The sequence below is a fragment of the Etheostoma spectabile genome, chromosome 5 (genome assembly GCF_008692095.1).
Source record: "Etheostoma spectabile isolate EspeVRDwgs_2016 chromosome 5, UIUC_Espe_1.0, whole genome shotgun sequence".
NCBI lineage: Eukaryota > Metazoa > Chordata > Actinopteri > Perciformes > Percidae > Etheostoma > Etheostoma spectabile.
In genome coordinates, this window is record NC_045737.1 from 21,448,215 (window position 1) to 21,462,101 (window position 13,887).

Genomic DNA, 13,887 nt, shown 5'->3' on the forward strand with positions numbered 1-13,887 from the left:
TTTTTTTTTTTTTGTCGTTGCAAAATGATCTTTATTAATCTTTCAGCTTATTGTATTTCAAGTAGTGTGAGAGAAAACTTAACTTCTGCACCTCCTCATTGGCTGTTTTCAGGCTTTAGAAATCTAGCCCATGACGGAAGACTTTGGCCAGTCACAGGTTATTTCAGAAATAGAGATCGTTTTCTTTGGCTGTTTTGCAAATGCAGATGCGCATGCAAGTCCCTTCAGTGAATCAGAATCAGAATCAGAATCAGCTTTATTGACCAGGTATGAAGACACATACGAGGAATTTTCCTTTCGAGCATAGTTGCTCACAATGTGCTTACACATTCAAAACAAACAAACAAACAAACAATATATACACACCAATATAGACACACTAATATATACATACTCTAAACAGAAACAATGTAGAGAGATGAGTGCAATGAAGAGTCCAATAAAAGTTATTTAAATATGGAACATAGTGCAAAGGGTTCTGCTGCTAACCGTAGCCAAAGACTTAGGGCTGCAGCTAATTCAAGGCTAAACTATTTTACAAGACTTTATTAAGATAAGTCATCTATCTATACATAGTATATGCAGGTACAACATTGTGTAAATTGTGGTCTAGTTTAATATCCAGGAAGTGGACATTTGCAGTGAAAACATTAAGGAGAGCTGGTCTGCTGGGGTATAACAAATACTGGTTCATTTGCCACGTTTATTAGAGGCTCTAGCTAGCTAGGTAGTTTAGCCTTCTGCTAATCATATAGCTCCCGGCTGCGGCAAATTTTGGTAGCTAGCTAGAGCCTTGAATCACAGTATCTCATCTCAAAGGGCAAAACAAAACAGGACGGTAATTCTCATAAAATTGCTGCAGCTATATAACAGCATCGGGATTAAATGAATGACTAGTATTCGTACAGGTTACTACTGTATGAAGCTGATGCATATGTCTGTGCTCTTCGGATGGGAACAGCTTGTAAAATACATCCACAGATCCATATATCTATAGCATGCACTCAAAAGAAGAGCTGATTTGGAGTTAAGATGCCAATGCTAATGTACTGTACATATATGGTCTTTTAAAAACCAGCAGGGGGAAACATGTTAATCCAGCAAAGGAACCATCATGGCACAAAACCTACTTCCTAATTGTTGTGTGCTGTTTTAACCTATGCTCAAACTATATATACCTGTGCGGTTTCTTTTTTTTGTTTTTTTCAGCCAGCCTTTCGGTACATTCAGACTATACACGTTTAGTCTCAGTGGGAATAACACCTTAAACACTTTCAGCATTCATGCCTTTTTTCTACCCATTGAAGAAAACAACATCAAAGCAGTAACGTGGCATCGCTCCGAAAGGCTGAGAGTTACATACGAGGAAAAAAAAGAACGAGGTCCGTCTGTGGTATTGTACAACAAAAATTGGCCTCTCCTCTCGTGCAGATACCAAAGCAGCAGCAGTGTTGCATCATTAGTTGCTATTCCAGTCCCCTAATCATTAGTGGATCCTACCATTCTGTCATCTCTGCTTTTAAATATTTATAACACATGAGTATTTCTGGATCCCCCAGCTATCGTTTGCCTAATGAATCTATTACCAACAAGTCCAGTTTCATCTTTGACTCTTTAATCTTTAATTTCATTACAGTGCTACCATGAACCTGAGGGTGTGTGGTAGGTTTTAATTTCCTAATGTTTAGTCTCTGTTGGACAGTGAAAAGTAGTCTCACTTCTCACCTTTGTTCTAGCAGTATGCAGTCTTAAATGACACCCGGAATTGCTTTTTAATAATAAAATTTTCCTTCATTGTGCTTTTGTTACTCCTTTGAGTCACGCTGTCAGTTTCAAAGATTCATCTTCTCTGATAGCTGTTTCACAGATTAGGCAAAAAAGGGGAATGGTACTCTTTACTGTACATTGGTGACATACAATAAAGTGTGAATGAGAAGGAAAGAGTCTCTGTCTTTTTGTTTCTCAGTTTCTTTATTTGTTTTAATTAAATCTCTTTTAGTACAGTGAAGGCCGAGAAGGATGGAGGGTGTATATTTGAGCTGTATTTGAAGAGAGAGCGTGCTAGTCCTGAATGGTACTGTAGAACTAGTAAAGGGTGTTTACAGCTCATAGAGAGTTGTATCTCATAACGCTTTTACATGTTCATCTTCGACTAATGAGGACACAGTACAGTGTTACAGTGTATTTCATTGCAGTGCATTGTTAATGTTTTCAATGACATAAGGTCCAGCGTGATGCAAAATCTTCTGTAAAAGGATGTGATACATTCAAGTTAAATGATTGCCTGGGGGCAATTGGGTCACTGCTGCAGCAAATAGAATATACATTCAAAGAGGAATTCAGTGCAACATTTACATTATGTAAAGTAACCTGAAATGGGAGATTATATGAATACTTTTAATATCAGTATATACTGTATAAACAGTAGTGAATTGTAACTAAGTATGTTTACTTGAGTACCGCACTTAGGTGTTCTGTGGATGTTTCTTTTAAACAAGGAAACAGTGGCAATCCTTGGGGCCTTACAAACACTTTACAAATGTTTTATGAGGAAGGAAATGCATTCAAACTCTTTGGAATATTTGAAATTGTGCATTGTTTAAATCCATGTTTGCTAGATTGCGTCTTCCTCTTCACTGCCTTTGTGGGCACACTGCTACGCCACTGCTTTTGCTCTTTTGCATCCTTGTGCAATGATACGAACAAAAATGAGAAACCCACTCGTAAAAAAAAAAGGAAAATACTCAATAGCAATAGTAGTGCTCCACAGGATTTAAAAAACATTTTGAGATACTTTGACTTTACTTGAATGTTTCAATGTTAATCTACTTGTATTTCTACATCTCAGATGGAAATATACTTTTTTTTAACTTTATTTCACATGACAAGATACTTTACAGTTTAAGATCACATCATGAACGTATGAACTACTATACTCTCTCATTTGCATATTATAACTTTTGAAATGTTGCTTGCATGTTAATCTTTCAGAAATATGAATCAAATATTTCATTGTCTAAGACCAGTCAACGTGTATAATGAGTACTATTACTTTATTTCTTTAAAAAAAAAAAATGAAGGATAGTTTGGCAGATAATACTCCTACATGTATAATCCTACTTTCGTAAAATTTAAATGTGGGACATTTATTACAGCAGAGTGGAATTGCTCATACAACTTGTCTTTCCACCATTGAGCATCAAATAGAAAATACCACTACAGTCACTAACACGATAATCACTGTACATGTGGTAATTATGACTGGGACATGTGTGTGATCAAAGCAACCATGTGAATCAATACCAACACGGTGTGAAAATGTTTGTGCGTATTCCCTTTAATAAGGCTGTAAAAGGCAGATATATGGTAAACCCTGACATATACTGTGCACTGTAAAAATCAGTAACCATTAACTCCATCAATATAATATTATAATATGCAGGTAACATTTGCTCAGAATATCCATCTAGAGCTCTATATAAGTAAATGTTTTAGTTTCTACTTAAGGCTGCTTCCTCCACGTGGAAATTAAAGGATGGATCAATAAAAGCATTAAATGAATAGAGGCTGTTATGGTACGGCAGGGTGGAGGACCCAAACGCAGAGAACCAGGAGGCAGGCACAAACGGGTTTATTTAAACAGTACAGGACAAGACTGGGAACAGGCAAGGTCCAAAAACCAGGGGAATCCAAAACACAGGAAAATCCAAAAACACAAAGGGCAAGAAGTCCAAAACCAGGTCCAGGGGAAGATAAAGGTCCAAAAGACAGGAAAACAACGCAGGGAACAACTCACAGGGAATGTAGGCAGAACAGCTGGAACGTAGACACAGACTTCTTCACAAGACACAAGGATATAATAAGAGGCAAAGGGAACACAGGGGTTAAATACATGAGGTAATGAGGTAACGGGGAACAGGTGAGACATCAGGTGGATCACATTAGGGCGGGGCTGGACAATCAGACAAACAAAGTGAAGCTAGACAAGACAAGGCAAGACACGACAGGAAGCTGACTACCAAAATAAAGCAGAAAGTAGAACAAACAGGCAGCAGGGGAGCAAGACAGGGCCAGTAACACAGGACCACAGAGAAAACAGACAAAAAACACAAGGAGGCCAAAGGAAGGGAAACACACACCCAAACAAAAACCCCAAACCACAACAGAGGCAGCCCTAAAAAGCAGAAAATGGAAATGCTAAACATGACAGAAGAGTCAGATATTGTGTTGCCATGGAAATGTTATCTTGTTAGGTGGTGACACAATTTAGTAATATGTACTTGGTTAAGAAATATTATGTAACCACTTTGTCTCTCTACCATTCTATGTTGCTCTTTCTCCCTGTCAAAGACTGTTAGAACATAGATTATTGTTGATGTAATAAATCCAGCCAGCCAGTGAATCGAAATGACAGATATATAAAACGCAGGGATAGGAGGATAGAGATGGAGATGGAGGAGGGTCTATAAATGTGTGCGTGTGTGTCTGCGTGCGTGCGTGCATGCATGTGTGTGTGTATGTGTAGGTGCGTGCGTGCGTGTGTATTTTCCAATAACCTCGGTGACTCTGTCCCGAGCCCATCCCAACTGCAGGGGCTGAAGCCCGTCTATCCTCCTGCAGGGTAAACGTCTCTCCTCTTGACTCAGTTTGGTTCACTGAATCCTTACTGAGAGAGACACAAAGAGAGTATGAAGGGGATGAAGGATGAGGAGGAGGAGTGGGTTTTCAACAACAAGAGAAGTGAGAATGCTGGTGGAGCGGGACAGAGGAGGCGGAGTGGGATGATGGGTGAAGTGCAAAGAGAGGGAGAGAGAGAAAGAGGTGGTGGAAAGAGGTGGTTGGATGATGAGAAGAGAAGAACACGAGGAGGAGGAGAGAGAAAGTCCATGCAGAGCTCAGTCTTCTCTGTTTTCCCTGACTAAGAATAGCAGCTCTTCTGGTAACCCAGTGCCCCAGGACATGACCATTTGAATAAAAGCCTCTATCGCTTCACATAATGTCTGGTGTGTGTACGTGTGGGGAAATATTTTAAAGGCAGATACTCAGGGAAATTCAGCAGATTAATAAGAGAGACAGACAGGAAACGAGAGCGAGACAGGGAGCAGACTAATTGATGGGGATGATAATGGGCTAGTGGAGAAAGGGTGCACAGACAATACTTCATTTCAGCGGGCAAATAACTCTATATCCCTCCCCCCGTCCAGTCTCACTCTCTGTTTGTGTGCTCTGCCTGCATCGTGTAAAGTCTGTGGAAATTTAAATGGGATGAATCTGGGCAAGAAAAGAGTGTGAAAAGCAAATGTTGTTGAAAGCCATGTTTCCATATGTGTGTGCGAAATGTCTGATTAGCTCTGGCTTGCATCTCAAAGGTGCAACCAAAACATCTTGTCCTGTAAAGTGAGACTGTTGGCACGACTCAGTAGTGGTGTTGTGAATCTGTTAGGTGTCAGGGTCACACATATAAACAGCGTTTCTCTTTTTATCGTTCTTTCTTTAGCACTACTTCCTCATCGTGTTTGGTCACGATGGACAGAAGCCTCTGGAGCTGCGCACAGAGGAGGAGAGTGAGTGTGATGAATGGGTGGAGGCCATCCAGCAGGCAAGGTATATTGCATAAAGGATATTTGTGTTTTCCCCACTCTGTTTTGTACAACAGGAACGATGACATCAGACTGCATGACCACAGTTTGTTATGATAGAACATTAAGATTAGAGAGCATTCATTAAGCCATGCCGGGGGGTTTTCATTTATAGCCTATTAAATATAAATCATGTATACTTTACTACTGCATACCTAATTGTGTTCCAAACAAAGTGTTTTTGCACTAAGTTTACTACCTTCCACTTATTACTTAGTTTCTGTTTATTTAGTGCGGTACGAAGCTTGCAAATATTTGAAAACCATCTTGTTGTGGCTGCAGCAACCTTTTTGAAAGCTTGTTGATATGTTGAAAGAGGCTCAGACATCTAAGGTCTAAGGTGAGGACTCTGGACACTGCTGTCCTGAAAAAGATAATGTGCATTTCATAGTTTCAAAAGAAGCATGTGTTGCTTGTATTTTATAGGTGCCATACAATGTAAGCCTAATTAGTTGTTCTTGTGTTCATCTGTGCTTCTTGCAGATTCACACTGACTGACATATTTGAACTTCTTCTGAAATTAGGAAATGAACTACAGACTAAGTCCACATTACAATGTAACCTCTTCCATTAAAAAGCCCTACACACCTGTGCACACCTGTGCATGTAGAGACAGTGTATGATTGACATTTCTATCTTACTGTTTGTCAGGTTTAATAAACGTTAATATAAATATATAAAATATTTAAAAATAGATAACTAACAATTTAAAATGGGTTCTTTATAGAACCAGTTGGGTCCACATTGAACTTTCTTGAAATTGGTTTCTTAGTTCTTTTGGGCACCATTGGTGTGCAGGGCCATCAAAGTGAAGATGTTTTATTTTTTGTTTTTGCACTAAGCACTTTGACTTGTCACAGTAGGAACAGCTGTAAAAATGAAATGTGTCCCCACCTTCTCCACCTGAGCACAGCCCACTTAAAACCAGTGAGAACAGAAACATCTTAATAAGCTTGTTGAAAAAATGGGTTACAGGGCTTTTAAGATTTTATAGCTTCACACAGGGTGGACAATTTAAATCATTACCTAGCGTTAATAATCAAAACACTGTGTTTGTTATTCCTTCCTTTCTGCCATTAACACACAATGACGGAAAGAAGCAAGACTTTTTTGTATATGCTGCTTTTCAGTCATGTGTATGATAAAAGTGCTTCATATAACTGATAGCTCTCTAGATATTTATGGACTTCTCTTAATTTTCAGTTACTCTGACATCATCATTGAACGAGAGGTGCTGATGCAGAAATACATCCACCTTGTGCAGATAGTGGAGACTGAAAAGGTGGCTGCTAATCAGCTGCGCACCCAGCTGGAAGATCAGGACACAGAAATCGAGAGGCTCAAAGCAGAGGTACAGCATGGACACACACAAACACAACACTTACAATTGCCTCTTCCCTGTGGAATTTAATTCATATGCCCAGAGGAAACTATGCATGTGTATAAGGCTACTAAACAGAACACATCAGCTAGTGCATGTTGGCATTTAAAGTAACACAGAAGACAACAGCCAGTGCTGATCATTGGAAGAGAACACGTGGTTCTTGATTACTGTCTGTTTAGTGTTTTTTATTTATACAATCCTCTCTGGCCACAGTTTGTTTGTACTGTTGATAATTCTCTGTTTTGTTCTGAAACAAGTATTTTTTTAATGGAATTCTGGACTGAAATCCTAACCAGCGACTTTAGATGCCATGTGTATCCTTTTAAACAGTGAAATATATAATGATCTTGGTTATAACTACCATAAAAACGATCAGAGTCTTCATTCAATGCCCCTTCATCTCAAAGGTTCACACTTAACAATACTGGGTCGATTTTACACCAATTTGGGTCAATCGTGGTACCCAGTACTGGGTCTATCCAGTACCCATGAGCATAAAAACTGCTGGGTCAACAATCACACCCAATTTTTTCTCACCCAGTTTTAGTGTTATTTATGTAATTTTTAGTGGTACATTTACCCATATCAATATGTGGTTATTTTGACCCAGTACAATTTTCATATTTAGGCTACACGTCTCTTGGATAATAAACAAAACCAAAAAAGTTGGTTACTTTTACCTAGTGGAATTATTTTTGATCTTTATATCCGGTAGACCAAAAACGTTTTGACCCAGGTTTAGTGTTATTTTGTATTTCTGTTGGGTTCTTAACCCATATTCCCTTCAAAGTTAAAGGTGCCAGGTGGAGTTTTCTTGTGAACAAATGCATCTAGTACGTTAAGATTCACTGATACTTCCTTGGGGTCTAACAAATGCATTTCCTTCCTTGTAAAACATTTGTTGATTTATTAAATGTCTTAAATCATACATTGCTTACATCCATATATCCTTTTATATTGCCTTTTTTGGCAAACTACTGCTGGCCATTGCTGGTCAGCGGAATAACATGAAACCGGTGGCAGGAATGTATTGCGTTGGAATGTTTTTTTTGTGTCTCTCTGTGCGTGAACGATACAAATAAATCTGGAACCCATTAATAAAAACATTTCTCTAGCACTATGGATGGTTGTTTTCCGTAGTTTCTTTCTTCTTTATTGTTCTTTCTTTAGTTTCTTCCTTTTTAACGTTTTTTCTTTAGCACCACTGCCTCACGAGTTTCTTCCTCATTTTTTAAGGCATTGAACTACGGTATATCCCTCACTCACTCACTCACTCACTCACTCACTCACTCACTCACTCACTCACTCGCTCACTCACTCACTCGCTCGCTCACTCACTCGCTCGCTCACTCACTCACTCGCTCACTCACTCACTCGCTCACTCACTCAGTGATCCAAGGAAATCAAATACATATCTGGATGCCCATATCCCTATGGGTAATGGGTATGCAGCAGTGGGTGTATCTTTTCACAGCTGAGCTTATGGCAGCAGAGGAGTGGGTGTGAACAGTACTTATTCACCTCTGAGCGTAGGAGGAGAAGCCCACCGCTCAATAAAGACAGCTCATCAGCTTCTTTACAAGCTGCCAAACCATTACGCTTATCATACACAACAACAAGTTTCTGTTTTGCTGTCACAGCATTATAAATTAGAAAAGCACAGTTACACACAAAACACAACTGACCTCTATAACATTGTTAATCTAAACTAATTACAATTCTCTCTCACGCACATAAATGACAGCAGGTGATTATTATGGTAATTAGATCAATAGCTGTACTCTCTTTTTTTAAGTAAACAATTAGCTTACTTTTGAATTCTGACATCACTGTGAGTTGTTTGATACTTTTGTTCTGTACATATACCAATGTTTTGTTTCATGTAATGGACAACAGTTCATTACATTTGAAACCACTTTGTTGTTGTTGAAAGTATGATTTAGCATTCATTTGCCATATCATATGTAGGCCTATTGATATTTGATTTTTTGTTTACTAAAATGTGACATTAATTTCAGCCATACTGCCCAGCCAAAAATTGCATGTATGTACAACATATACAGGGCATGTGGATACGATATAAACCTGACTTGGTAGCATTGGTTTATGGATCTGTTAACATTTTTTAGTATTTTTGTGAAAGTGGAATGTGTAAAGTAGCTCTAGCTTTAACCTCATTCATTCATTCATTGACAAAAATACTGTTTAGGTTACTCTACCAATTAATTGGAGCTAATTAGTTGGAAGTGTATCAACTGAACCAATTACATAGTTATTTGTAGGAAAATAGAAAACTAGGAGGTTAATGGGAATGATTCAGAAATTATGGATTTTTATTAAAGTAAAGCTATACCATTGCTTTACCAGATCATTTAGTGTTAGTCTTTGCTGGATCAGATGAGAAGGGATTCTAACCCAAGGGAAGCTATTTGCTTATTTGGCCAGCTGCTAACATCACCATAAATCACAGCTCCCATGTTATTTAAAATTATGTCTCAGCTCATCTGTGTCAATAATTGTTGTATATAAATATTTTGTTGGTTTTGGGTATTACATGTCTTCAGAAAATAACACGATATTTAATGTATTAGCCTGTTATGCTGATTTTAGCTGTAATTCCCCTTTTAGAGCAACAAGTGTGGCAGATTCATCCACACTGTGATTATATGTCATTGGCAGGGATACTGTGAGCCCCGTTGATAATGAGAATGCTAACGAAAAACATTTTATAAACATCTGCCTGTGTAATTGGACTGCTCATGATAAAAGGATTAGAATTTGAGAGCCAGTGTGCAGTTGGCGATCCATCTCATTAAAACATACTCTTGTTTGTTTGTTTATGTGTTTATGAATAATTAAACCAACTAGCCACTGTAACTGTCAGCAGTTGGCAGACTGGCTCATCTCTACTGCCATTGGCATGGTAGCTCTAGTGAATAAGAAAATTAAGATGAAAGTGTGTGGCTAGAAATGGCTTTGGTTTCATCTTTAATGCTTTTCTACATCTGTGATAAACAGATGTTGTCAAGGGGACTGAAGATAAAAAACCAATAGGGGAAATTATTATAGTACTGCAGAGCCAGTCTCAACCTCTGCTGGGTTCATTTCTTCTTCACAGAAGATTGTGTTGCCACGAAAACCTTTTACCAGCTATGTTTAAAGTTTGTCATCACTGTTATTTAAAGAGAACTAGAGACATTTAATATTAGATTTACTATATAAAATGAAATCCCTCCCCCCCAGCTTAATAAGATTTTGAGTTTGGCATCTACCATCTGCCTGGCTTATTTCCTTTGTGATGTGTCTCATGATGACAAAAACTTTATTTGTAGGCAGCTAAATGTCACATGTCTAAAGTCCAATCTGACTGAAGATTTCATTTAAAACATTAGATAGATTAGGTTTTTAAAAGGCCTTGATATTATGGTTTACATATATTGGTTTATTATATACTGTATATAAATATATATATACAAATATATGTATATATATATATATATATATATATCTGCAGAAGAGGACACTTTGTCGCCAGTCAGTCCCTGCTGTGCCCAACAATGCACTACAGGTAATCAAGCACATCACAGCCTTAATTTGCTTACTGTCACCAGCTAATAGCAGTCCTCCCCTTTACTGTCATTCTCTCTTTATGAATGAAGGCACCAGATTGTCAAAGATGGGGAAGTGATGTCTATCTGGTGCACCAACAGTTCACTAAGCATACACTGCAAGACCATCACATGTACAATATTCAACCAAATTACTATTAATTAGTTTAGGAATAAAATATCCTCATGCATTAAATCATACCACTTCCTATTATGCCTCAGAAGACCATTGTTTCTATTCTATTTAATGTAATTTTACTGTAATTTGATGTGTCTTTTGTTTAGACATTTAGTCACCCATATTATGCTCAAATTATTTGTGACTGAATTTCTCTTAAAAGATTATAGCTCTGAACAAAACTAAGGAGCGAATGCGGCCTTACCATGTCAACCATGAAAATGAAGACCCGGATATCAAAAAGATCAAAAAGGTAAATAAATATTTTACTACCTAGATTTCATGTGTTTGTCTCTTCAGTAGCCTGTCTTTTGTGTCTTACCTGGGATTTTTTGCATGGGTTGCATGCACAATATGCACGCTCCATGTGACTGCGTCTAAGCTACCTTGTTTGTATTTTCTCAGGTGCAGAGTTTCATGCGGGGCTGGCTCTGTCGGAGGAAGTGGAAGATTATTGTTCAAGACTACATCTGCTCTCCTCACGCTGAGAGCATGAGGAAGAGGAACCAGATCGTCTTTAACATGGTGGAGGCAGAGACAGAGTGTGTAAATACTTTATAGCGGCACACACTGTAGAAATGTTGTCCCTAGTCGAGCTTTGCAGTACATGCCATAACAGACCGTATTTCACCTTGAAACAGTTTCTCAGTAATATTTTCAGAAAATGTACTACATCACAATACATATGGATAGTTAACGTAAAATTACATACACTGAAATAGAAGATTTTGTACATAACTGCCATCCATAATGTACTAATGTATTGGATTAATTCAAACAAACTAAATCACAGTCAGATTATCAGAACCTGAGAAAATGTGGGTTACAAGTATGGTAAAACAATTTTACAAAAATTGAACAAAGTTCAAAAGCTATTTTAGAGAAATTGTTTTTGCACAGTTATGGGCAAACAGGGAGAGGCATTCATTAATCATTATAACTTCAGCTAGAACAACCAAAAACAATCAGGAAATATTATCATCTGTTACAATATTACAAAATCCAACTATTAAATATGAACAATGTTGTCATTGAACATATTTGCTCCTATACTATATGTTTTTTGAAGATGAATCTGAATTTCTATAACATTGACGGGGAGTTTGCTATATCTCACTGTTTAAGAAATTATTAGGTAATACATAAAAGCTTTCTGACTGTGTGTGTGTGTGTATGTGTGTGTGTGCGTGCGTGCGTGCGTGCGTGCGTGTGATGACAGGTACGTGCACCAGCTCTATATCCTGGTCAACTTTTTCCTCAGACCTCTGAGGATGGCTGCCAGCTCTAAGAAGCCCCCCATCAGCCACGACGAAGTCAGCAGCATCTTCCTCAACAGGTGTGTAGATATTCGGTCCATCTTTGCTTTTAACCGAAACACTGACATGTTAACTACGCTGGGGGCATAACCAGAGACAGATTCTGATAATTAAAAAATAACAAATCCTCTTTTGTCATTTTGATACTGTGTTTACACTGTCTCTTCAGTGAGACCATCATGTTCCTTCATGAGATTTTCCATCAAGGCTTGAAGGCGAGAATAGCCAACTGGCCAACTCTGGTGCTGGGTAAGCTGTTACTTTGCCTCACACAACTCACAAATACACGCTGTATGCATACACTCTGCAGCCACATAATGACATCAGGTCAGGTTTTCTGTGGTCCAGTTTGTCTCATTCAAACGTCAGTCCTGACGTCTTACTGCCCCATTCAGACACACATTAATTGCCTTATCTTAGTCTGCAACAAGCACACTCATTGTCTTGACAGACAATGACCACCCAGACCAGAAGGCATACCACAAATTCACCTCCTAAAACAGAAGCCCTTCGACAGATACCATCACCTAGGAGACAGACTGCTGAAAGACATGACAGCAAATTACTTGTGACAGATTCAAAAAGAAAAGGGTCGACTGACTAAACACCCTTATCTGACGCTCTCCTTCAGGCTCACACTGAATTTAGATATTTGATCACCAATGTGTAGTAACATAAAATCCATTTATGTAGTGTTTTTCTTTGTTTTCTTGCACAGTTTTGATTACTTTATCCTTGTCAAAGCACGGCCATTGAAAGGCCTGATGATCCAGTCATTTGTTTCTGTGCAGATAGTCAGGAAATAACCTCCACTTCATCCAATGCTTTTATAAAATATCTTATGAATGGGGTTATATTCATTCTTTGAATAGACTTTGTCATGCATCTAACACAGTGATGATGCTTTTTAAAATAATTGCCTATTGTACAAAAAAGTGGAAACAATAATCATTAAAGAAACTCATAAAATCACCAGTGTTTACTGAATTTGGTTTCACAGTGGAGCTCGAAAGTTTGGGCACCCCAGGTAAAAATTTGTATTAATGTGCATAAAGAAGCCAAGAAAAGATGGAAAAATCTCCAAAAGGCATCAAATGACAGATTAGACATTCGTATAATATGTCACAAAAAGTTAGATTTTATTTCCATCATTTACACTTTCAAAATAACAGAAAACAAAAAAATGGCATCTGCAAAAGTTTGGGCACCCTGCAGAGTTTATAGCATGCACCGCCCCCTTTGGAAAGCTGAGACCTGACAGTGTCATGGATTGTTCTCAATCATCGTCTGGAAAGACCAGGTGATGTCAATCTTAAGGTTTTAGATTAGATAGATTATACTTTATTCATCCCACAATGGGGAAATTTTGGTTTTACAGCAGCAGTGTTGTTATAGCAGCAGCCCATTTTAAATGCCCAGACTCCTCTGACCTCGCCCCAAAAATCAGCACCATGGGTTCTTCTAAGCAGTTGCCTAGAAAACTGAAACTAAAAATAGTTGACGCTCACAAAGCAGGAGAGGGCTATAAGAAGATAGCAAAGTGTTTTCAGATGCCAATCTGATGCCAGATCCTCTGTTTGGAATATAATTAAGAAATGGTCATCAGGAACAGTGGAAGTTAATGCATGATCTGGAAGACCAAGAAAAACATCAGACAGAACAGCGCGCAGGATTGTGAGAAAAGCAAGTCAAAACCTATGTTTTACTGCACGATCCATCCAGAAAGACCTGGCAGACACTGGAGTAGTGGTACACCATTCCA

The 13,887-nt window shown here is 38.3% G+C and overlaps 1 protein-coding gene across 3 annotated transcripts in view; it reads left to right on the forward strand.

Moving 5' to 3' along the window:
- rasgrf2b (Ras protein-specific guanine nucleotide-releasing factor 2b) overlaps positions 1-13,887 on the forward strand; it is a 47,341-nt gene that overhangs the window by 9,460 nt on the left and 23,994 nt on the right. For all 3 annotated transcript variants that reach the window (XM_032516844.1, XM_032516845.1, XM_032516846.1), the window contains exons 2-7: positions 5,498-5,604; positions 6,843-6,990; positions 10,973-11,062; positions 11,215-11,351; positions 12,029-12,145; positions 12,295-12,374. In XM_032516844.1, coding sequence (XP_032372735.1) covers positions 5,498-5,604; positions 6,843-6,990; positions 10,973-11,062; positions 11,215-11,351; positions 12,029-12,145; positions 12,295-12,374 — 679 coding nt within the window. The remainder of the gene's footprint in view (positions 1-5,497; positions 5,605-6,842; positions 6,991-10,972; positions 11,063-11,214; positions 11,352-12,028; positions 12,146-12,294; positions 12,375-13,887) is intronic.